Source organism: Mesoplodon mirus, assembly GCF_964341445.2.
Source record: "Mesoplodon mirus genome assembly, chromosome: 19".
Taxonomy (NCBI): domain Eukaryota; kingdom Metazoa; phylum Chordata; class Mammalia; order Artiodactyla; family Ziphiidae; genus Mesoplodon; species Mesoplodon mirus.
This window is the reverse complement of record NC_138995.1, coordinates 58,910,446-58,932,730: the sequence shown is the minus strand read 5'-3', so window position 1 is coordinate 58,932,730 and position 22,285 is coordinate 58,910,446. Positions and strand designations below refer to the sequence as shown.

The window sequence follows — 22,285 nt, the reverse complement described above, 5'->3', positions numbered from 1 at the left end:
GTCTTGGCACCCTGAACCCTCTCCCCACACCCACCTCTGGACCTATTGCCCATCCAGGACTCAGATGCCTTGGCCTCCCCCAGCTTCACAAAGTCCTCTGGGGTCCAGCTGCCCCAGGCCCTTCAACCCTGAGCTGGGGCTGGGAGCATGGGTGGGGCTGCTGGGGACTCTTTTTCAGTGCGGAGGAGCCAGGCTTGGGGAGTGAGGTGACAATTGCAGGCAGGTTGCATCACCCTGGCTGTTTGACGGGGAGGGGGAGTGGGGGGATTCTCTGGGGGCCCCCCTGCGCACCCGGCAACTGTTCCTGGTTAGTGAAGTCCTGGATTGGAGAGAGGCCCCAGCACAGCAAGGGAGGGGTTTGGGGAGGGGGAGGGAGAGCAACCTGTGCAGAACCCTGAGAATCAGGCTCCATGCCAAGAACTACCAAGAACAGACTCAGATCACAGAGGCTGACCCGCTCAGCTTGCAGGGGGCAAGGTGTCATGTACAGTCACACTGCTGGTTAGAGCCCGGGCCTCCGCCATATAGCTTCCAAGGCCCTGCTGGTCCCAGGGAGAGCCTGTCCTCTCTCAGATGTGTGGGGTCCCTGACCCCCAGCTCAGGATGTAGCCTGCTGGGAGGCCACCAAGCCTGGACCTTCACCTCGGGTCTGCTGCTGCTCACAATTGCCGAATTCTATTGATTGTGACCTGCCCCTCCCCATCCCCTGTCCCAGAGGAGGCCCTCCTCACCTGTCCTATCGCAGAACCCCGAACTGGTCTCCCAGTCAAGGTGACGGGCCTGCAGTGATGAAAGAGGCACCGAGTTTTCCATCAGATGGACCCAGGTTTCAATCCCAAGCCCATACCACCTAGTCCTGGCCAAGGGTGCACACGAGGGCCCTACTCTGCCTTGGCCTCAGCTGCCTTCTGAAGAGTGGCTCAGATCGCTTCTCAACCTTTTGGCTAAGATCAAGTGAAAAGTGGCTCAGAGCCTTGACTCTGGAGCCAGCCTGCTAGGTTCACATCCCAACGCCACTTACTTGACCCTCGGCAAGTGACATCTTCTCTCTGTGGTTCAGTTTCCTCATCCATAAAATGGGGATAAGATGACCCACCTCCTAGGATTATCGCGAGGATTAAATCGGTAAATGTATGTAAAATTCCTAGAACGGAGCCTGCCTAATTATGAGCATTAATTATTTCTCTTTAAGGCTTAGGTGCTGAGGGGATTAGATGAAATGATGTAGGTAAAGCCCAGCACTTACTAGGAACTCAAGGTCAACCCATGTTTGTTTCTCTTCGTATTCCTACCCCACTTTGTTCTGCTTTCAGAGCCGCCTCGAAGGCAGATGTCTGTGTCTGTGACTGTTTCCCTGAGCACTTAGAGGGTAAGTCCGGACCCTCCTCGTTCCCAAGGGTCGTTCCTCACAGCCCCCAGCCCTCTGCTGTAGCCTCACTAGGCATCAGTTCTCTTTTTTTGGCCGTGCTGTGGGGCATGCAGGGATCTCAATTCCCCGACCAGGGATCAAACCCGTGCCCCCTGCAGTGGAAGCACGGAGTCCCAACTGCTGGACCACCAGGGAAGTCCCGCATCAGTTTATTTTTGAATGAGTTGCTCAGGCACAGAGACTGGGGAATTCAGTCCTGTGGCCTCTGAAGGGGCACTAGGGCAGGTGTCTGCATCATGCAGGCCAGGAGGGCAGAGGTTGGGGGTGGGCGTCTTGGCAAACAAGGGCAGGAAGGCCAAGGCCAGTTCAGCTGGGGAAAGGGCAGTGCAGGGGCCAGGCACACAGAACACAGGTCTGCCACGTGGCCCAGCGGCTCAGAGTCCTCCAGAGTCCCTTCCCTCCCCTCGCTCCTGCTACATCTTCCTCAGCAGAGGCAGCCACAGCTCCCAGAGCCTGGCGAGGCCCCATACTGCTGCCCCAGCTCCAGCACCCTCGATGGTCATCTTCTGTTTTCATTTCCTGTGGCCACTGTAACAAATTGCCGCAAGCTTAGTGGCTTAAAACAACATGCATTTATTCCCTTTCAGTTCTGGAGACCAGAAGTCTAAAAGGGGTCCTTCTCGAGGCTCTAGGGGAGAATCCATTTCCTGGCCTTTTCCAGCTTTGAGAGGCCGCCTGCATTCCTTGGCTCGTGGCCCCTTCCTTGAATCACTTCTACCTCTGCTTCCATCATCATGTCCCCTATCTCCTCCTTTGATACTCTTGCCCTCCCTCTTATAAAGACCCTTGTGATTACGTTAGGGCACGCCCCAAAAATCCAGTATAGTGTCTCCATCTCAAGATCCTTAATTTAACCACATCTGTAAAGTCCCTTTTGCCATATAGGGTAACGTTCACAGATTCTGAGGACTAGGATGTGGACATCTTTGGGAGCGTTATCCATCCTACCACGCCTCCCCTCTCGGAACCTCAGTTTCCTCATCTGGGAGCTAAAGGCGAGCGCCAGCCCTGGCATACCCCTCCCTCATGTGCCCACAGGGACTGGACAGGGTAAACTGAAGGTAATTGACAGCATAGTGTCCTGGAGCTCAGGACACATCACTTACCACTGTGTGGCCTTCAGCAAGGTGCTGTGCCCCCACGTGCTACATCAGAAGAGCAGGGACAATAGCAGAGGGCAGTGGTGAGGACCAGAGATAACGTGTGAAAAGGCCTAGAACGATGCCTGGCTCCGCGAGCGAGCTGTCCCCGCAGGCACGGTGCTGCTCAGGGTCAGCCCATGTGCCCTGCAACAGTGCCGGCCTGGCAGTGCAGAGCTTCAGGTTTCATAGAAGTGAGAAATCCAGACTCTTCCATGAGATCCAAGTTTTAAAAGGTTGGTGAGTCACTCAGAGAAACCTCAACAAACCATGAGTGTGGATAGGCTGGGGCTGAGGGCCCTCCCTGACCTTTGTGTGCGGTGATTCCCACCCCCCTGCTCCCAACCCCACATCTGTCATCCTCTGCCCAGAGCAGAGAACTAAAGGAACTGAGGACTTCTCGGTGCAGGGCCACACACACCCCCGAGCTGCTCCCCCCACCCCCCCACTGGACTGACCCAGCTTGAAAGGGTGCCAGCCTCACTTAGTCTCTGCCCAGCCTATGTGCAGTTGGGGAGGGCAGTGTTTGTGGGGAGCAGGGAAGGGGGTCTCTAGGGAATCATCTGGGAAGGTTGGGTTCCTGCTGAAGGGGGGCTGGTGTCCTTCATCAGCCATCCATGCCCCCAGGACCTCCAGTACACGTAGTCAAACCATTTGGGTTTCTTGCTTGCCGCAGCTGTGGGGCCACCCACCTTGGGGGCCCATGGGGCATCTCAGGAAGGGGGTGTCAGAGAGGACTTTTAGGGGCTGGGCTGGGTTAGGTGACTGGGGAGGGTTCAGGGAAGTGGGGTTTTGCTCTGGATTGGAGGCCGGCAGGGAGCAGGGGCAAGTCCGTGACCAGCGTCCTTTGTCAGTGGAGCTGATGCTGTGCTTAGTTAAGAAGCAGCCGTCAGCTCTGAGCCAGGAGAGTGATGTTTGGTCATTTTTGTGCTTTGGACAGTATGTTTCTGTCTGTGTTGAGACGTGTCAAGATCCATCACAACCAGGGTGGCCTTGCCTGATGTGTTCTGTTAAGTTGTTTATGCCCAGCAGGAGAGTACCAGGGCCAGCTGTCAGGGCTGCTCTTCCCTTTCTCACAGCAAACCTGCTCCTCGTGCCCGATGGGGGATGGGAGGTGGAGGGCAGCTGCAGCGCAGCCTCTACCCCTGCCTTGAGGTGGGCCTTGGATGCACCATACCCCCAGGTTTGCTTGGGCACAAAGGGAAATAGCAAGGCCTGAATGAATGCAGTTGGCACCCACTGGGATGGCCAGTCATAGTGGGAGCCAAGGGAGCAAGAGGGGGGCGGTTTGAGGCAGAGGCAGGGGACCACAGCAGGAACACCTCACAGGCCTGAGAGGTCCCCCAGGACTGCCCCACGGGGGGCTTTGAGGGCCAGCAGCCAGCAGGGCCCCAGACCTCAGAGCTGTTAGGTTTGTTCAGTAGCCCTTTGCCCTTCTCCTGCCCGCCCCCACCCAGAGCAGGAACAGATTCCGGCGGGGGCCGGGGGGACGCGGGGCAGGAAAGAGCAGCTGAGGCCCCCGCTTCACTCCAAGCGTCAGAGTCTATCCTGCAGTGGGGGAAAGCATACGGCACTGAGTTGGATTTGAGAGTGAAACCCGAACCGCTGAACTAGTCTGGAAGGTGATGGAGGTGACCTGGGATGTCATTAGGGAACAGGAAGGGGGTGTTGGACATGGCACGCGATGGGGGTGCGTAGTGGTGAAAAGGGTCACACTGGAGAGGCTCCTGATGCCCCAGCTTAGCTCTGGGGCCAGACAGCCTCGGTCAGTCCTAACCACCTGGGCGACTTTGGGCAAGTTACTGAAGTTCTCTTGGCTTCAGTTTGCTCATCTGTAAAATGGGAACGCTGGTAGTTCCTGCCTCTTTGGGTTGTAGTCAGTACAGGTAAAGCACTACAAACAGGGCACAGCACATAATAAATGTCCAGAAGTGTTAGTGCGGTGGTTGATACCCAGGGATAGGTAGGGACTGTGATTGGTTTTAATCTCAGAATCAAAGCCACCCTGCCCCCCACCTCTGGTGGTTTTCACCTGGTTCCCAGAGAAACCATCTCCATGGCAACTGCCTCTACCACAACCTGGACCTTTGCCTCCCTCCCCCACTGACATCACTGCCTCTCCCTTGGGACACTGGTGTTGCTTACAAGAGAGGCTGGGGAGGGAGCACAGGTATGTGTGGTTCTGTCTACACACACACACACACTCACACGTGTCCGTCCACCTGTGGTACTCTTTTTTTTTTTTTTTTTTTTTGCGGTACGCGGGCCTCTCACTGCTGTGGCCTCTCCTGTTGCGGAGCACAGCCTCCGGACGCGCAGGCCCAGCGGCCACGGCTCACAGGCCCAGCCGCTCCGTGGCATGTGGGATCCTCCCGGTCCGGGGCACGAACCCATGTCCCCTGCATCGGCAGGTGGACTCTCAACCACTGCGCCACCAGGGAAGCCCCACCTGTGGTGCTCTTAAAGTCCCTTGGCCCTGGTGCTTCAGCCCCACACTGAGTCTTGTATCTGTGGTGTATCTGTGCCAGGCTGCGTTTCCACTGGAACCCCTTGTTGGCCTCAGCTGACTGGAGCATTTCAACTACAGTCTCCTCCCCAGCCCGTTCTCAACCAGCTGTACTCATCCCCACAAGAAAGTGTGATCCTATCTTTAGAAATAGCTCTGCCCAGCCCCTGCCTTCTCAGCCCCTCCCTGGCATCCCATGCTTGGTTGGTTTGTTTAATGGCTTTATTGAAATACTGGGGGAAAAAAAGCATAATTCACATCCATTTATTAAAGTGTACAATTCAGTGGTTTTTATACATTCAGAGTTGTGTACTCATGACCACAATCTAATTTTAGAGCATATTTATCACTCCAGAGAGAAGCCCCATACCTCTTAGTGGTCACTCTCCGTGCTCCCATCCCTCGGCAACCACTAACCTGCTTTCTCTCTCTGTAGATTTGCCTATTCTGGACATTTCATATGAATGGAATCATACAATAGGTGGCCCTTTGTGTCTAGTTTTCTAGGTTCATCTGTTTTGTAGCATACGTCAATACTTTATTCCTTTTTTTTTTTTTTTGAGGTACGCGGGCCTCTCACTGTTGTGGCCTCTCCCGTTGCGGAGCACAGGCTCCGGACGCGCAGGCTCAGCGGCCATGGCTCACGGGCCCAGCCGCTCCGCGGCATGTGGGATCTTCCCGGACCGGGGCACGAACCCGTGTCCCCTGCATCGGCAGGCGGACTCTCAACCACTACGCCACCAGGGAAGCCCTTTATTCCTGTTTAAAGCTGCATAACATTTCACTTTATCCATTCATCAACTGATGGACGTTTGGGTTGTTTCTACTTTTTGGCTGTTACGGAATATGTGTGTACTAGTTTTGTATGGACATATGTTTTCATTTCTCTTGGGAGATACCTAGGAGTAGAATTGCTGGATCGTAGGATAACTCTGTGTTTAACCTTTTGAGGAACTGCCATACTGTTTTCCAAAGTGGCTGCACTATCTTACGTTCCCACTTTCTCCACATCCTAGCCAACGCTTGATATAGTCCACCTTTTTTGTTATTTTAATCCTAGTGGCACCAGTGAACTGGTATCTCATTGTGGTTTTGATTTGCATTTTCCGAAGGCTAACAGTGCTTTTCCCATGCTTATCACCCATTTGTGTATCTTCTTTGGCATCTTGTGGTTTTCACACAGGGCATTTAACACTGTTCTTCAAGGCAGCCCTTGCCCATCTGAGCTTTTGCCTGGAATGAGCTATTGATCTAACCCCTTCCCACCTTGACTAACTCCTCCACATCCTTCAAAACAGGCTTAAACATCCCTTCCTTCTCTAGGACAGTGTCCTTGCCCCTCCCCTGGGCTTCCAGTAGGTTCTAACCAAAGCTCTTTCACAGTGTCTACCTGTTGTCCAACAATTTATCTCTTTGTTACCCTCAGTAAACTCCGAATTATTTAAGGACAGGAACCTTGTCATATCCTGACTTTGACATTTATGTTGACATGGAGCAAGTTACTTAACTCTAAAACGGAGATGCTAATGGTACCTACTCTGTGGTAGAAGCAGTGAGAACTAAACCAGTTAGTACATGGAAAGCACTTAGAATAGTACCTGGCACAAAGCAACCTGGGTCTGTTTATTGGGTTAACAAGCATTTGCTGAGTGCCCCCAGTGACCAGCAACTGTCACAGACATTGGGGTACAGCAGTGGAGATCACGGACCAAAATCCTGCCCTTCATGGATCCGTCGTTCTAATGGGGAGACAGACAACAAATGAGGTCTGAAAATGGAATATATTGTATTTCAGATGATGCTGGGTCCTAAGGATAGCTGGGGAAGACCTCACTAAATAGGTGACATTTTAGCAAAGACCTGAAGGAGGTAAGGGAGTGAGCTATGGGGCCATCAGAGTGTTCGAGAGAGAGAAAACAGCAAATGCAAAGACCCTGAGGCAGGAGTGCTTTAGGCGTGTGTGCAGAACAGCAGGAAGGCCTGTGGGGCTGGAGTGGAGTGATGGAGGCAAAGGGTGGTTAGTGATGGGGGCACCTTTTGGCTGTTGGGAATAATGCTGCTGTGAATGTTTGTGCACAAGTTTTTGTTTGACTACCTGTTTTCAATTCTGGTAGCTTTTCCTTCCTCACATTTATAACACTGGGTTTTTGAGGACAGGTGGCCATGCCATATTGTCTTTGTTTGCCCAGCCCAAGGCCTGTCCTATCCTGTCCTAAGTCTCAGTGGATGTTTGTGACTGAACGAATGAGGTATATTTGTGAATTACCCAACATGTGCTGGCATACAGTGGTGCTGAATGGTTGGTGCTTTTATCATTTTTTTTTTTTTAATGCAGTTCATATATCAGGTTGGCAATACTTTCCTAATTTCAGGTGCTGGCAGATTGTAGGGAAATGGTTGTCTCAGGCACTGCCAGTTAGAATAAAAGCACATACAGGCAAGTTGGAGGGCAGTTTGTTTGTCCCTCTCAAAACCAGAATGCAGGTACCTGTGGCCAGCAGTTCTTCTGGGATCTGCCCTGGAAAAGCGTCTGTGCCTGTGCCCGAGAAAGCATGAGTGAGCATGCTTGTTCCAGTATTATTTATAATAAAGAAAAAATCAGGAGCATTCTGAATGTCCATCAGCAGAGGCACGGATAAATAAAATGTGGTCTAGTCACACTGCGGACTGGTTTACAGCAGCTAGAAGGAGAGGAAAACCTGTTGAAAACGCTACAAATTGTGGAGTGACACATGCAGTATGATCCCCTGTGTAGTAGAGAAAACATATGAATAAATCATTTCCTCTGGCTATGAACGTATGCACAAGTACGTAGATAACAGATACACAGCGACTTTTAACCGGGATACCTCATGGGTGTGGGGACCAGGATCAAGGGTAGTGATCAGGGGATGCTTAGCTTTGTTGGTGGTGGCCAAAACAATATTTTAAAGAGAGGACTGATGTATTGATTGTGTAGTTAAAATTTAAATGTTAAAAATGCAGTTAGGGGGACTTCCTTGGCGGTTCAGTGGTAAAGACTCTGCCGTGCTTTCACTGCAGGGGACATGGGTTCCATCCCTGGTCAGAACTAAGATCCCATGTGCAGCACGGCCACACACACACACAAAAATGCGGCTAGGTAGAGGGGGAAAATATCTTTCAGTACAAGAGAAGGAAACAAAACAGTTCTTGGCAAAAAAGGTAAGGGATCCAGTACCTGAGTATTCCTCAGAGCTCGTCCAGTCCTATTATTTTATATTAAGAGTGGTCCTAGAATCTTCCTTAAAAATCTACTCCTCTGGTTGTTTCCTGACTTTTCCACACACGACTAACCTGATTCGTTTTCCCCGTGGGGAAATTTGCTGTTTGTCCCCCCACCCGAGCTCCTTCAGGTGCAGGTTTGGGCCTCAGGAGTGAGAAGGAGAATGTAATTGCTCATTAGCCCTGAGGTGACTTCTTGGGGTAGAGAGAGTATTTTCCAGTGAAGGAAGGAAGAAGGATGGCTGAGAACCTCTGAGTCCAAGAAGTACTTAGGTACCAGCTGGAGGCAACCCTGAGGAGCAAACAGCCGAGGGGTGCAAGGCAGTTCCCCTGTGAGAACGTTTCCTCCTCCATCCAATGAGGATGATAAGCCTACTTAAAATGACTTCTACAGTATAGTCAGTGAAGAAGGAAGAGTGCAGAATAGTGCTCCTGGCATATGCAGCCTTTTGTGTACAACGGGGAGATTGCAAACTGCATTTACTTAAACGCATTGAAAATCTCTGGAAAGGGACTTCCCTGGTGGCGCAGTGGTTAAGAATCCACCTGCCAGTGCAGGGGACACGGGTTCGGCCCTGGTCTGGGAAGATCCCACAGGCCGCAGAGCTACTAAGCCCATGCGCCACAGCCGCTGAGCCTGCGCTCTAGAGCCTGTGCTCTAGAGCCTGTGAGCCACAACTACTGAGCCTGTGCGCCTAGAGCCCTTGCTCTGCAACAAGAGAAGCCACAGAAATGAGAAGCCTGTGCACCGCAACGGAGAGTAGGCCCCGCTCACCGCAACTAGAGAAAACTCACGCACAGCAATGAAGACCCAACACAGCCATACATACATACATACATACATACATACATACATACATACATAAATTTATTTATTTTTTTTTTTTAAGAAAAAAAGAAAATCTCTGGAAAGAGGCACAAGAAACTTAAAAGCTTGTCTCCAGGTAAGAAAGATAGCTGTGCGGGGCAGGGGAGGATCAGAGACCGTGGAATTCCCTCTTGTACCTTTGGAACATAGAACCATGTGAACAAACTATCTCTTCACAAAAAGAATTTAATTTTCATTTTGAAAAATGACCAGTATGTCATTGGGTGGGTTGGGAAATGGAACACGTGTGACAGTGTCTCTTGGGCAGTTAGTATGCAGGGACATTTAGGGATCAGTTTATGTGACCAGGACAGGCAGTGAGGCTTTCCACATTCTTTGCCCTCCCCACAGCAGACAGACAGACACGCCTTCTGTTTGTCCAGACAGGTCTCTAATGCTTAACATGGGTTCGTTATATTGATACCTGGGAGGGTGAGAAGCCTGCAGTGTGCCCGTCCACAGGGAGGAACAGGCCCGAGGAAATTAGGACCAGAACCCCAGGCAGCTTAAGGAGGTGAGAGGGCAGTTGAAAACTGCATCTACCTGGTCTCTGTCCCACCCTCCCAGTAGGGGATGCCTTGTGCTGTGGAAGAGAGATGGCCTTTACACGGAGGGGAGCAGTGAGGTTTCCCTGCTGCAGACTGGCTTAGAAAAGCCTCTCTGCCCCTCTCTGGGGCTCCGTTTCCTGCACCTGGGGTTGGCCGGGCCCAGCAGACAGGATGATTGTGTAAGAGCCAGACAGAGTGGCCCAGGTCACCACCAGCCCCCGCCAGGCGACTGCTGGCGTCTTGCCCCACCCCACCTCCCAGCAACCTGGGCGAGTCTTTCAAAACGTAAATCAGATCCTGGAACTTCAGAACTCTATCGTGGCTTCACACCGCACTCTGGTCTGGCCACACTGGCCTCCTCGCCGCTCTGGAGCCTGAGACTCTGCCTTGTCTAAGGTCTGGTTGGCAAGCTGCTCATCGCTGATCAGTTGATTTCCATTCTTTTTTTTTTTTTTTTTTTTCTTTTTGCGGTATGCGGGCCTCTCACTGTTGTGGCCTCTCCCGTTGCGGAGCACAGGCTCCGGATGTGCAGGCCCAGCGGCCATGGCTCACGGGCCCAGCCGCTCCGCGGCATATGGGATCCTCCCAGACCGGGGCACGAACCCCTATCCCCTGCATCGGCAGGCGGACTCTCAACCACTGCGCCACCAGGGAGGCCCTGATTTCCATTCTTGAAGGGCCGGCTCTCTGGCTCATCCGTTCCCTGAGGTTTAGAGGGGTTTTCTTTGACTCAAGGGAAAGTAGGGGATCCGATTCAAGAGACATTTAAGAAGCAAGAGTCAGTGTCTCACATGTTGGTGAAACAACCTAGAGGAGATGATGGTGAGGGGCAGGGGATAGGGAGTCCCTGCACTGACACAGCAAAGGTACTGGCTGGGCCGGGCTGGGCCGGGCCGGGCCGGGCCTTTGAGCCTCAACGGGCATCACATTTCCCCAGGCAAGGCCGCGTTCAGCAGCGCTGGGCTGGGCTGATGATGACCAGGGGCAGCGGTTCCCTTAGTCTCTGATCTCCTGCCTTGTCTCTCCCATGTCTTCTCCCCTCTTCTGGTCTCTCTGAGCCCGTGGCCACACTTCCTCCAAGTCTTAAATAAATAGCTAATTCCAAAGGGAAAACGTAGTTGGTACAGACAGCTCCTGTCCTGCCTGGGTACTGTCTGGGCTCAGCGTTGTTGGCAGCCACCAGGTGGCTGTGGGCAGAATGCCGGGAGCAGTTGCTCCCGTCACTTCCCAGAACCGCATTAATAACATTTCCTGGGTCCCGAGGATACACCAGACATGGTGCTAAGTGCTTGACACGGATTAGACCATTTCATCTTCACAGAGACCGTATGATTCTAGAGCCATCATCCCCTTTTTTCAGATGAGGAAACTGAGGCCCGGGGGATGAACTTAGAACTAAGCTCCCAGGGCTAGGAGTGGAGGAGCGGGCACTCGGGCCGACAGGCTGCAGCGCCCACTTCTCGTTGCTGGGCTGTGTCCTGCCGGGCGACTGGCAGAAGAGGTTGGGCAAAGTCCTCTGTCCGCAGAGCTCACGGAGGTGCGTGGGCTGGACTTCTCCTGACCGCTGCAGGCCTGCTGCCCTCCTCCCGGCCCATCAGTAGACTAGAAAGACCTGGGCCCCATTAAGGAGCCGTGGGACATGCAGTCCTTTGGCTGGACTCGCTGCCCCAAATGAAACAGAGTTTCTGTTATGAAGCAAGGGGGTGGATGTGGGGCAGCTGCCTCTGCCCCAGTGGATGAGCCTCGTGGTGGGAGAGTCACTTCTGAGGTGAGAAGGTGAAGGGCCGCGGTGGGGTTGGGAGGGAAGCGGGGTCCCAGATTTGTGTCCGGTGGGTGGACTGGCTGCCAGTCTGCTTCTGTGACCCGGCCCTAGACCCCACTCCCCCTCAGCCTGCTGCTCCAGCCATAGCTGTGCAGAAGCTGCCCTGGAGGTGTGTCACTCCCTCGGCTGCTCAGCCGCATGTTCCGCCCAGAGCACTCCACTCCTCCATTAGACTTAATTCTGACATTTCCCCCTCCCCTACCCCAGAAGGAGCTCGATTCCCTTCTTGGGACTAGTGTTTGCTGCTGTGTGACCTTGAAGAAGTCACATCACCTCTCTGAGCTTGTTTCCCATCCAGGAAGGGTTTAGTGTGCTGCTTGCTCCCTAGTGCTCCTGGCCGGGTACCGCTTACATAGGTGGCACTCAGTAAATGTAGTTAGTATCAGTTCTCAGGCCGTCGGTCAGTCACAATTATTTATTGGGTACCTGCTGCATGCCAGGCACTGCTCTGCGTGCTGGGGGTACAGCCATTAACAAAACAGAGGGAAATCTTGCCCTGTGGGGCTGACACCATCACAACCACAAGCCCTCCTTGGTGCTCCCAGGCCACCCTGTCCCTCCCCTCCGTCATACCCTGTCATGGCCTGTCGTTGCTGGGTGTCCCACACATCCACGCCCCGATGAGGTCACCCCAGTGGCCGGGGATGTCTGGATTTTCAGGATCACAGCTGTTCTTTCCCCACTAGCTCCGCAGCTGCTAGGGTCCCGCGATTGCGCCCCGACGCACATAGGCAGGCCTGCCCTGGCCCCATCGCCCCTCTCTCCTGCCCCTTTCTCAGCCCCACCTCCAGGATGTGTTTCCCATCCATTTCTCTGTATTGAGTTCCGCCCTGTTCTTTGTCCCCCACCCCTGTGTTAGTTTCCTATTGCTGTTGTAACAGGTTACCACGAACTTAGCCGTTTAAGACAACATACATATTTCCTCTTACAGTTCTGGAGGTCAGAAGTCTGAAATGGGTGCACAGGGCCGTGTTCCTTCTTGACACTGGGGGAGACTCTGGGTTTTGCCTTGTCCAGCTCCTAGAGGCCACCTGCTTTCCTTGGCTCATGGCCCCTTCTTCTGTCTTCAGAGCAGCAGTGTAGCAGCTCTCGGAACGTTCTTCCGTGGTCACCGTCCCTCTGGCTGTCCTCTTCTGCCTCCTGATTCCACTGAGAACCCTCGTGATTACATTGAAAGCCCATGCAGATAATCCAGGATCATTTCCCCATCTCAGGATCCTTAATCACATCTGTGAAGTCCCTTTTTGCCATGTGAGGTCACGTATTCACAGGTTCTGGGATTACGGTGTGGACATGTCTCAGGGCTGTTCTTCTGTCCACCACACACAACCCCTGCCCCATACCCTTCTTAATCTTTCTTTTCCTCTTGGTCCAAGGCTGAGGTCCCCCCATATTCATTCCCAAACACCCCTGTTCCTGGTGTCTAAGAAAAGGGGCTGGGGTAGGGAGGGAGGGAAAGGAGAGCCCAGGGCTCAGTAACAGTGCCGCCTGCCTGCCCTCTGGCCACACCGGCCTCCTGCTGTCGTGGTCCCACCCCAGGACTTTGTTCTGCCTCCTCCCTCTGGTCTCAGGTGCTCGTCCCTCTGGCCGCCTCTGTTAGTCCCCTCACCCCTGTGCGGCGCCCCCTCTTCCCCTTCCCTTGCCCCACTTGGTCTTTTCTCCGTGACGCTGAGCCTCTTCTAACACGCCATGTAATTTCTCTCTTGTGTCTTGTTTTCCTGTCTGTCTCCCCCACTGGAATGTAGCTCCACGAGAGCAGAGACTCCTCTGTCTCATCTACAGCCGTATTTTCGGGGCCTTGAATAGTGTCTGTACATAGCAGGTGATCAGAAATACCTGTTATATGAACGACTGTTGTACTGTAAAGAATTTGTGTCCCCGCTTGGGGGACAGACCATTTTTCCTGTCTGTGTTGTCGTCACTGTACACAGGGTAGGGCTGAGTAAATGCTAGAGTGAATAAAGTAGATGAAGTTCAGGTTTGGAGAGGCAGAAGAACTAAAGGTTGGTGGACCTGAGTGAAGGTGGAGGTGATGGCCGAGAACCCTGGTCCTTGAAGCTGAGGGTGAGTTGTGTCTATAGGTGGGAATCCCAGACGCCCCGGGGCCATGCAGGTGGCCGGATGTGGTTTGGAAAATGAGGGCAAATGCAGGGCTGGTAGCTCTGCCAGTAACACCCTCAGTGATCTCAAGGCAGCCGCTTCTCACTCGGGGCCTGGGTCCTACGTGGACCAACTATCCCGGCCACAGCTGCCCAGTTCCAAGCACCTGGCCCGGGCACACCCTCCCCTCTTCCCAGGAAAAGGCACCACTTCAGTTTTTGTACCTCCCCGCTTGCCCCGAAGCAGCATCAGCTTCTCTTTTAGGAAAGCTCATCCCTTTGGTAAAAGTAGAAAAGCCCTCACAGAGGGCAGAGGGCTTTTTTTCCTTCTCTTTTTTTCACAGCTCACAATAGTGTGTATTTGTTCAGCCATGTTTTATGAGAAATTCCCAAAGTTCTGGTTGTCAGTGGCTTTGTTAACCAGGACAGACCCTGCAGAACTATCACTTTGTCTCATTTTGGTGCAGATGTATACATGTCCCAACCTGGGATTCTCTCTTCTCCATCCCCAGGGTCCTGGCTCAGGCCTTGGGCTCTTGGCCTAGACCATCCCCCAGCCTCCTCCCAGCTGCCCCACCTCCAGCCTCTACTGCTCCAGTCCATCCTCCACCATGTTAGTCCCCCCTCCCCCCCCACCTTAAAGTCCCTCTGTGGCTCCCTCAGGATAAAGTCTGGCCATTATCGTGACATCGGTGGCTCTGCCAGCTTCTCCCATCACATCACGTGGCACCATACATGAATATGGTCACAGGTCCTCAAGACCACCCTCAGCTTCTGTGGTTTGCTGGAAGGACAGATCACAACTCAGCAAAGCTGTTATAGTTATGGTTTATTACAGCAAAACCAAAACAGGTTAAAATCAGCAAGGGGAAAAGGTATTCGGGGCAGAGTCCAGGAGAGACCAGGTGGAAGCTTCCAGTTGTCTCCTCCCAGGGGAGTCACACAGACAGGGCTTAATCCTCCAGCAGCAATGTGAGCACATGCGGGACGTTGCCCACCAGGGAAGCCTTGCTGTCCGGGGTGGTTTTAGCTACAGTCATGCAGGCACCGTGCCACCTTCGTTTTTCAGTCTCTAGCCTCCTCACAGGGCATGCTGATGCCGTGTGGCCCAAGGCCCACCTTAGAGACACTCTGTCAGGCAGGATGCTCCAAGGGCTTGGAGGTTCCCTCCCCAGAGCCAGGCAAGGGCCAGTCCTTTCTTTGGAATATGCAGGGTTCAGTCCTGCCCCACGCACGTTCTCCCAGCCCAGGCCGACAGCGTACTCAGGCCCAAGAGCCACACCTGCTGGTCAGCCTCTCTCTGCCTCCACCCAGACCCTCCTCCCTGTCTCCGGGCCGACCCCTTGTCCTTCAACGCTCAGCTCAGGCATCCGCTCCCACTACCTGTGACCCAGCCTTGCCCCTGCCCTCAGCCCTGGTACTGAAAACCAACGTTTGCCGCATCTCTGGCTGCCTTCAGGGTTTAGGTCATCTCCCTGGGCCTCACTCTCCTCGTTCGTCAAATGGACCCGCTTTCAGGAATAAGTGAGCCGTAACACACAGGGTGGGCTGGATCAGTACGTGTTCACCACTCTTAGTAGGTCCCTGGCATCCGAGGTGTTGGAAACAGATGAGGCGTTTAATAAATAGAGAACCGTTAAACCAGACAAGGCCCCACGGGAGATTGTTCTTCTTGTGGTATAAAAAGCAAAGAACTTTCTATAAATGCTTTTCTGAAAAATTTTAGCTGCAGCTTATAAATAGCAGAAGCTCTCTCTAGTGAGGTCTTGAGAACTGAGACATGCGGGTGTAGCAGTTCGGATGCTTCTGGCTGCTGGTAGCAGACCCAGCTCGAGGTGGCTCTGCAGTGAGCCGGGGGGGTGTGGGCGTCTCTTGAGCAAGAAGGGAACTGGTGCAGGGCCGGGCGCCCGTGGTGCTGGAGGCTAAGGCACTTGCTGTGGCGAGAGTGAAGAGGCCTTTCTCAGAAGCCCCCAGAAGAGCTTTGTAAAAAGGCCAAGGTCATGATCCCGCCCCTGGAGAGAGACTGATGTTGGTGGTCTGATCAGCTTACATTTTGAGTGTATGTCCCAGGAGGTGGTGGATCGGAGGCAGCCAGCTGAGGTCTGCTGGCTCAGACCAGGCAGGCCCACTGGGAGGGCGGGCGGCCCCGGGCCCCTCTCCCCAGAAGCACATGGCTGCGTGGAGGAGACCGAACAAAACCAGGGGTCTGCGGTGGAAGGTGGAGGGGCAGCTACATAGGCAGAGGGAAGAGGAGACAGGACTGGCGGATGCCTTCTCTGGGCCAGGCACGCGGCCCCAGTCATGACCGTGTTTATTCTTCAATGTGTGAGGGGAGTACCCTCATTACAGGTGGGAAAACTGAGGCACAGAGCGGTTCAGGAGCCACCTGCGCCGGGCCCCACAGCTAGTGAGTGGCAGGAGCAGAGTTCAAGCCCGGCTGTTTTCTTCGTGCTCAGAGACCAACTTCGTGCCTGAAGACAGGGAGCTGTCTTGCAGCTGCTTTTAAATGGAAGGAAAATAAGCACATGAGGGTGTGGGGTGGAAGCTGGGGTGCAGAATAGCGGCCATGCCCCCAAAGCAGGGCTGCTTGCCCTGTAACCGGGATGGCGGGGGGTGCCCATTTGATGAAGTAGAGATGTAGAGGGCTTTTCAGTGCAGGGGCGGGGCGCTAGGGCCCACCGTGGGGTGGAATTGCAGGCTGCTTCCGTCTGAGCCTCTCCTCCCCCATCTGTGCGCTGGGGCCATCGTCCCGACTACCTCGTAGGACGGGTGTGAAGTTGGCTGAGGAGGGGTTACGTATCACAGTGCTGTTGGGGCCGGGGTCGGCTGCCCCAGAACCACTCTCATTTCGACGCTGGAATGGGTCATGCAGCCTGAGGCCCGCTGAAGAGTGGCAGCCGACCGTGAGCTCGTGTTAAACTTGAGGTCAGCCACAACCTCCAGGTCTTTTTCCTAAGCACTTCACAGCTGGGTTCACACCCACCCCCGGCCTCCCTTCCTTCCTCACCAGCTTCCAGAGGCTCGCCCCAGAGTGACGGTGCAGTGCATGCCTGTGCGCAGCGACCGAGGTCATTAACACCATACCCACCTCCCTCCCGACTCGGCCATGCTTCAGTGTTGTAGGGGCCACTCCCACTTTCCTGATGAGGGAGCTGAGTCTTGGGGAGCCCTGGGGAGTCACAGGGTCCCCCTTCATATCCGTCAGACACTTTCTACTCCCCATCTGTATTCGTGTCTTATATGGCTGTTCTCACAAATTATCACAAACTTATTAGCAGCTTAAAACAATGCACATTTATTCTCTGTATTTATGGACATCAGAGTCCAAAATCATTCTCACTGGGCTGAAATCAAGGAGAGCTGGTTCCTTCTGGAGACTCCAGGGGAGATTCCTTTTCCTTGCCTTTTCCAGCTTCTAAAGGCCACCTGCATTCCTTGGCTTATGGCACCTTCCTCTATCTCCAAGTTAAAAATGTGTTACTCCAATCTCTGCTTCCATCTTCAGATGGTCTCTTCTCTAGTCAAATCTCTCTCTGCCTCCATTTTATAAGGACACTCATGGTGACATTTAGGGCCCACTGTTTAACCCAGGGTTGTCTCCCCGTTTCAAGATCCTTAATTTAATCACATCTGAAAATTCCTTCTGCCACATACGGTAGTATATTCCCGGGTTCCAGGGAGTAGGACATGGGTGTCTTTATTTTATATATATATATATATATATATATTTATTTATTTGTTTGTTTGTTCTTGGCCGCGTTGGGTCTTTGTTGCTGCGCACAGGCTTTCTCTAGTTGCGGCGAGCGGGGGCTACTCTTCGTTGTGGTGCACAGGCTTCTCATTGCAGTGGCTTCTCTTGTTGCAGAGCACGGGCTCTAGGTGCACGAGCTTCAGTAGTTGTGGCACATGGGCTCAGTAGTTGTGGCGCACGGGCTTAGTTGCTCTGCAGCATGTGGGATCTTCCCAGACCAGGGCTCGAACCCGTGTTCCCTGCATTGGCAGGCGGATTCTTAACCACTGTGCCACCAGGGAAGTCCGACATGGGTGTCTTTAGAGGACCACATCTTTGGTCCTGACCTGGCATGGTGTTATTTACACATGCCGGCTCCCCTGCTTCCTTCAGCCCAGCCTGTGGTGTCCAGCCCCTCCCCACACCCAAGTCACCTTTGGGGCAAGACAAGGTGTGATTGAGCACCAGCCTAGGGGAGGTTTGTTTAATTCAGTCACCCTATCTGTCCCACTCGAACTGTGATTCTAGAATCTGGCTACACAAGTTCGCTGGTTCTTCAGAGTATATTTACACTCTGTAATATGAAGTTCCCTTTCAAAAACCAAGCTTATCAATTATGTGTCTATTACACAGATGGAATGAACATTTGGAAGCTGCAAATTAGCAAGGAGACCATCCACCTGTAGTCCCACCAACCAAAGACAGCCCCCAGTCACATGTCGGTGTATTTCTTTCCAACCCTCTTTGTTCAGAGTAGTTCTGTTTTTCCACAGCTAAGATCACACTGCACTAGTAAATTTGCATTCTGCTTCCCTTTGTTGTCATTTCCTGCATTTCTTTAATATAGTTAGAGGCCGTGTCAGTGGGTATAATGCAGATCTTCCCTTATATCTGATAGCTAATTGATCCCCTGATTCGGTGCAGGGAAATGCCCTGTCGTCTGGTGCCCGCGCTGGGTGAGGAGCTTCGTGGATCAGGCCCATGGCCTGGGGTCAGCTCCTGGTAGGTCACCGCAGCCCTCTGAGCCCAGTTTCCTCATCTTGGACGTGGGGACATAACCCCTGCCGCCAGACAGTAGTGAGAGATCATGTCCCTGAGCAGCCCGCCTGATGGTTGGTGCTCAGTGTGTGATCACTCACGCCCACTGACCTTTTCCTCTCCAAGTCACCTTTGACTTTCCAGCTAACAGATGGCTTTGCTCAGGGCTTTTTCAGTTAGAAATGACGGAACTCAGTCAGCTTAAACTGAACAGGGGCGTGCTGGCTCATGGTGCTTCTGAGGAAGACAGTGGGGCTGGTGAGCAGGACTGGATTTTCTGGGGCTCTCGCACTCTCTCCCCCTCCCTCTCTCCTGTGCCCTCTCTGGTGGCAGCTCATCACCTCCCGGTGCTCATCCTCTGTGCCCTGCACCTGCAGGTGGAGGAGGCCCCTCTGTAGCACCTGGAGAGAAACCCGGGGGAGATCTCTTGGCCGACTCGCGTCTCCATGTGCCCTTGAACCAGTCTCTGCGGCCGGGGGCGCCAAGCGCTCTGATTGAGCACTCGGGTTTCATGCCCACCCCTGAGTTAGAAGGAGGGTGAGGGACTGCGCCAACATGCCCTCCATCCTCCTAAATGGTGCGGGGTGTGTGCAGAGGGGGCCTTTGGCACCCAAGGCCCTGGTGTATGGCTCAGCTTCCCGGGGCCCGTCTCTCTGTGAGTTCCAGAAGGGCACGTGGTGGGTGGCACTGTGCCTAATCAGCCTACCCGCCCCCCACTTGCAGTCAGCAGGGAGGCCTGCGGAGCAGGTCCCAAAGGCGCTTGTGTGCCTCTAGCCCCACTCGCCAGAAGCGCCTCGAATCCGACCTCCTCTTCAGGGGCTGAGGTCGGTTCAGGCGCCCGCTCTTCGGCCTTCCCCTCCTTGGCAGCAGGGCTCCCGCTGGTGCTGGCTGTGGCCATGAGCGGCCCAAGCACCTCCAGCTCCTAGTGCCTGACCCCCTGGACGGGCTGTGCATCCCGATCCTTCTTTCCTAGTTTAGCAGGGCCTGGTTAGGCTACACATTGGGAAGAGGAAGGGTGGCTGCTTAACCAGAATTATCGAGTCCTGCCACCCTGCAGACGGCTCCGTCGTGCCACTGAGGTTGCCTTTCCAAAACTGCCATCTGATCACGTCACTTCCTGTGCTTTAAAAAATCTTCCCAAGGTTGCAGACACCGGTGGATTTGCTTCGGGAGCCGGAGTAGCTGCTGCCACCAGAGTCTGGAGCCATGAGCGGGTTTAATTTTGGAGGCACTGGGGCCCCCACAGGCGGGTTCACCTTTGGCGCTGCAAAGACAGCAACAACCACGCCTGCTACGGGGTTTTCTTTCTCCACGTCTGGCACCGGCGGGTTTAATTTTGGGACTCCCTCCCAGCCAGCCGCAAGCACCCCTTCCACCAGCCTGTTCTCACTCACCACCCAGGCTCCGGCGACACAGACCACAGGATTCAGTTTTGGAACCACAACTCCTACAGCAGGAACAACCGGATTTTCCTTGGGGATCAACAGCCCAAAGCTGAACTTGAGCGGCACAGCTGCCACCCCAGCCACGACGCAGCCCAGCGGCTTTGGGCTCGGCGGCAGCACCCTCACCAATGCCATCTCGAGCGCCGTCACGTCAGCCCAGGGCACGGCGCCCACCGGCTTTGTGTTTGGCTCTACCACCACGTCTGCTGCTCCGTCCACCACACCTGGGGGCTTCTCGTTCACGGGCGGAGGCACGTCCCAGACCGGGACCTCCGGCTTCAACATTGGCTCCATGGGGAGTTCGGCCCAGCCCACGGCCCTCACCGGGCTGCCTTTCACACCGGCCACACCAGCGGCCACTGGAGCAGGGGCCACACAGCCTGCTGCTTCCGCACCTGCCGCCGCTACCACCAGTGCTGGGCCCTCGCTCTTTGCCTCGCTGGCAACCGCTCCAACGTCGTCTGCTGCCACCGGGCTCTCCCTTTGTGCCCCAGCCACCACGGCGGGGACGCCCGGAGTGGGGACGTTGGGCTTCAGCCTGAAGGCCCCTGGAGCAGCTTCCACCACCTCCACGGCGACGACCACCACCGCCACCACTGCCACCACTGGCTTCTCCTTGAATATAAAACCACTGGCTCCAGCTGGGATCCCCAGCAACACAGCGGCCTCCGGGACCGCCCCAGCCGGCCCCAGTGCAGCCACTGGGGTGTCCGCCAGCCCCGCGATGACCTACGCCCAGCTGGAGAGTCTGATCAACAAGTGGAGCCTGGAGCTGGAGGACCAGGAACGGCACTTCTTACAGCAGGCCACGCAGGTCAACGCCTGGGACCGCACGCTGATCGAGAACGGGGAGAAGATCACCACCCTCCACCGCGAGGTCGAGAAGGTGAAGCTGGACCAGAAGAGGCTGGACCAGGAGCTCGACTTCATCCTGTCTCAGCAGAAGGAGCTGGAGGACCTGCTGAGCCCGCTGGAGGAGTCGGTCAAGGAGCAGAGCGGGACGGTGTACCTGCAGCACGCCGACGAGGAGCGGGAGAAGACCTACACGCTGGCCGAGAACATCGACGCACAGCTGAAGCGCATGGCCCAGGACCTCAAGGACATCATCGAGCATCTGAACACGTCAGGGGGCCCCGCCGACACCAGCGACCCGCTGCAGCAGATCTGCAAGATCCTCAACGCGCACATGGACTCGCTGCAGTGGATCGACCAGAACTCGGCCCTGCTGCAGAGGAAGGTGGAGGAGGTGACCAAGGTGTGCGAGGGCCGCCGCAAGGAGCAGGAGCGCAGCTTCCGCATCACCTTCGACTGAGCCGCTGCTCCGAAGGTGCATAGCGGGGCTGGGGACATGCAGTTACTGTCCCGTTTGGGTTGCAATGAAACACATGTTTGTTTGTTTCTTTCTTTCAAACAGTCGTGCTGTTGAGAGAACTGTTCTGTGGTTTGACTTTCCACCTTAACGAACAGAAAGGATTCTCAGCGCTCCGGTCCGTCCAGGCAGCAGCCTCGCAGGTGTGGTTTCTGTGTGTATCATCTGTGTGTCCTAGACTCTCTCCATCTACTACAACCACCCACCTCCAAGAGCTGGAGAAGCACTGAGCCGCCTGAGAACCACTTGTCTCCCAGCCGGGGTGCCACGCGGCCACTCTGTCCAACACACAGTCATAGGTGCAGGGAGAAAAGACTACGGTCGAAGAATCTCCATCCTCAAGGAGCCAGCAGCCTGGTATAAGTGTAACCAGTATAGAGAAGTGACTTGTGAATGGAACGGACAGTGGGACATAGAATTTCAAAGGAGGAAAGATAGGTCAGATGAGGGACTTGAATGAGGTGTTGAGAAAAGAGGTCTCACCTTGCCTGGCTAACACACCTCCTCGTCCTCATCTCCTTATCTCAGGCTTCACCTCCTCCGGGAAGCCCTCTCAGCCACCCTGAAGCTGGGTCAGGTGGCCGTCCTGCATCCTGCGGGCCCCACACCACACTGAGCTTGCGAGCTCACATCTTTGGTTACACTCGTCACACTGTATTGTGCCGACTGTTTACTTCTCTGCCTTGCCATTAGGTTGTGAGCCCCTGTGGGCAGGGACAGTTTCTTGTTCCCCTTGTGTCCTTGGCACAATTCCTGTCACACTTGTCAAACAGGTGAACAGTAGAGATGAAACCAGCATAAAACATTAGTCCACAGAATGCCTGTTGAAGTGGCCAGGGTGCCAGAGGCGGCCACAGACTTGATTCTGAACCTCCCAAAGCCAAAGCAAACCTAGTCAGTTGCAGTGAAATCCACGGTGTCCAGAACGCAGAAGCCAGCCAGCTGTATCCCAGGTGTCTTTTGTATCTGTCTTTACACTCTGCTGCACTCTCTGAAATACCTACGGCTGCCTGTTGCTTTTCTAAATAAAATAAAGTTTATAGTGGAAT

General features: G+C 54.3%; 2 protein-coding genes across 3 annotated transcripts in view; both read left to right on the top strand.

Annotated features, from left to right (window-relative positions):
- Positions 1–22,285, top strand: part of NUP62 (nucleoporin 62) — a 25,552-nt gene extending 3,267 nt beyond the window's left edge. The window contains exons 2-3 of one of the 2 annotated variants that reach the window (XM_082607623.1): positions 1,314–1,369; positions 19,565–22,285. In XM_082607623.1, coding sequence (XP_082463749.1) covers positions 19,629–21,179 — 1,551 coding nt within the window. In that variant the 5' untranslated portion in view covers positions 1,314–1,369; positions 19,565–19,628 and the 3' untranslated portion in view covers positions 21,180–22,285. The remainder of the gene's footprint in view (positions 1–1,313; positions 1,370–19,564) is intronic. The other variant, XM_082607622.1, reaches the window with a different exon arrangement.
- The window catches only part of IL4I1 (interleukin 4 induced 1), a 34,639-nt gene continuing 13,666 nt past the window's right edge, over positions 1,313–22,285 (top strand). Inside the window, exons 1-2 of the mRNA XM_082607621.1 lie at positions 1,313–1,369; positions 9,208–9,261. The gene's annotated coding sequence lies outside the window, so the exon portion shown is untranslated. The remainder of the gene's footprint in view (positions 1,370–9,207; positions 9,262–22,285) is intronic.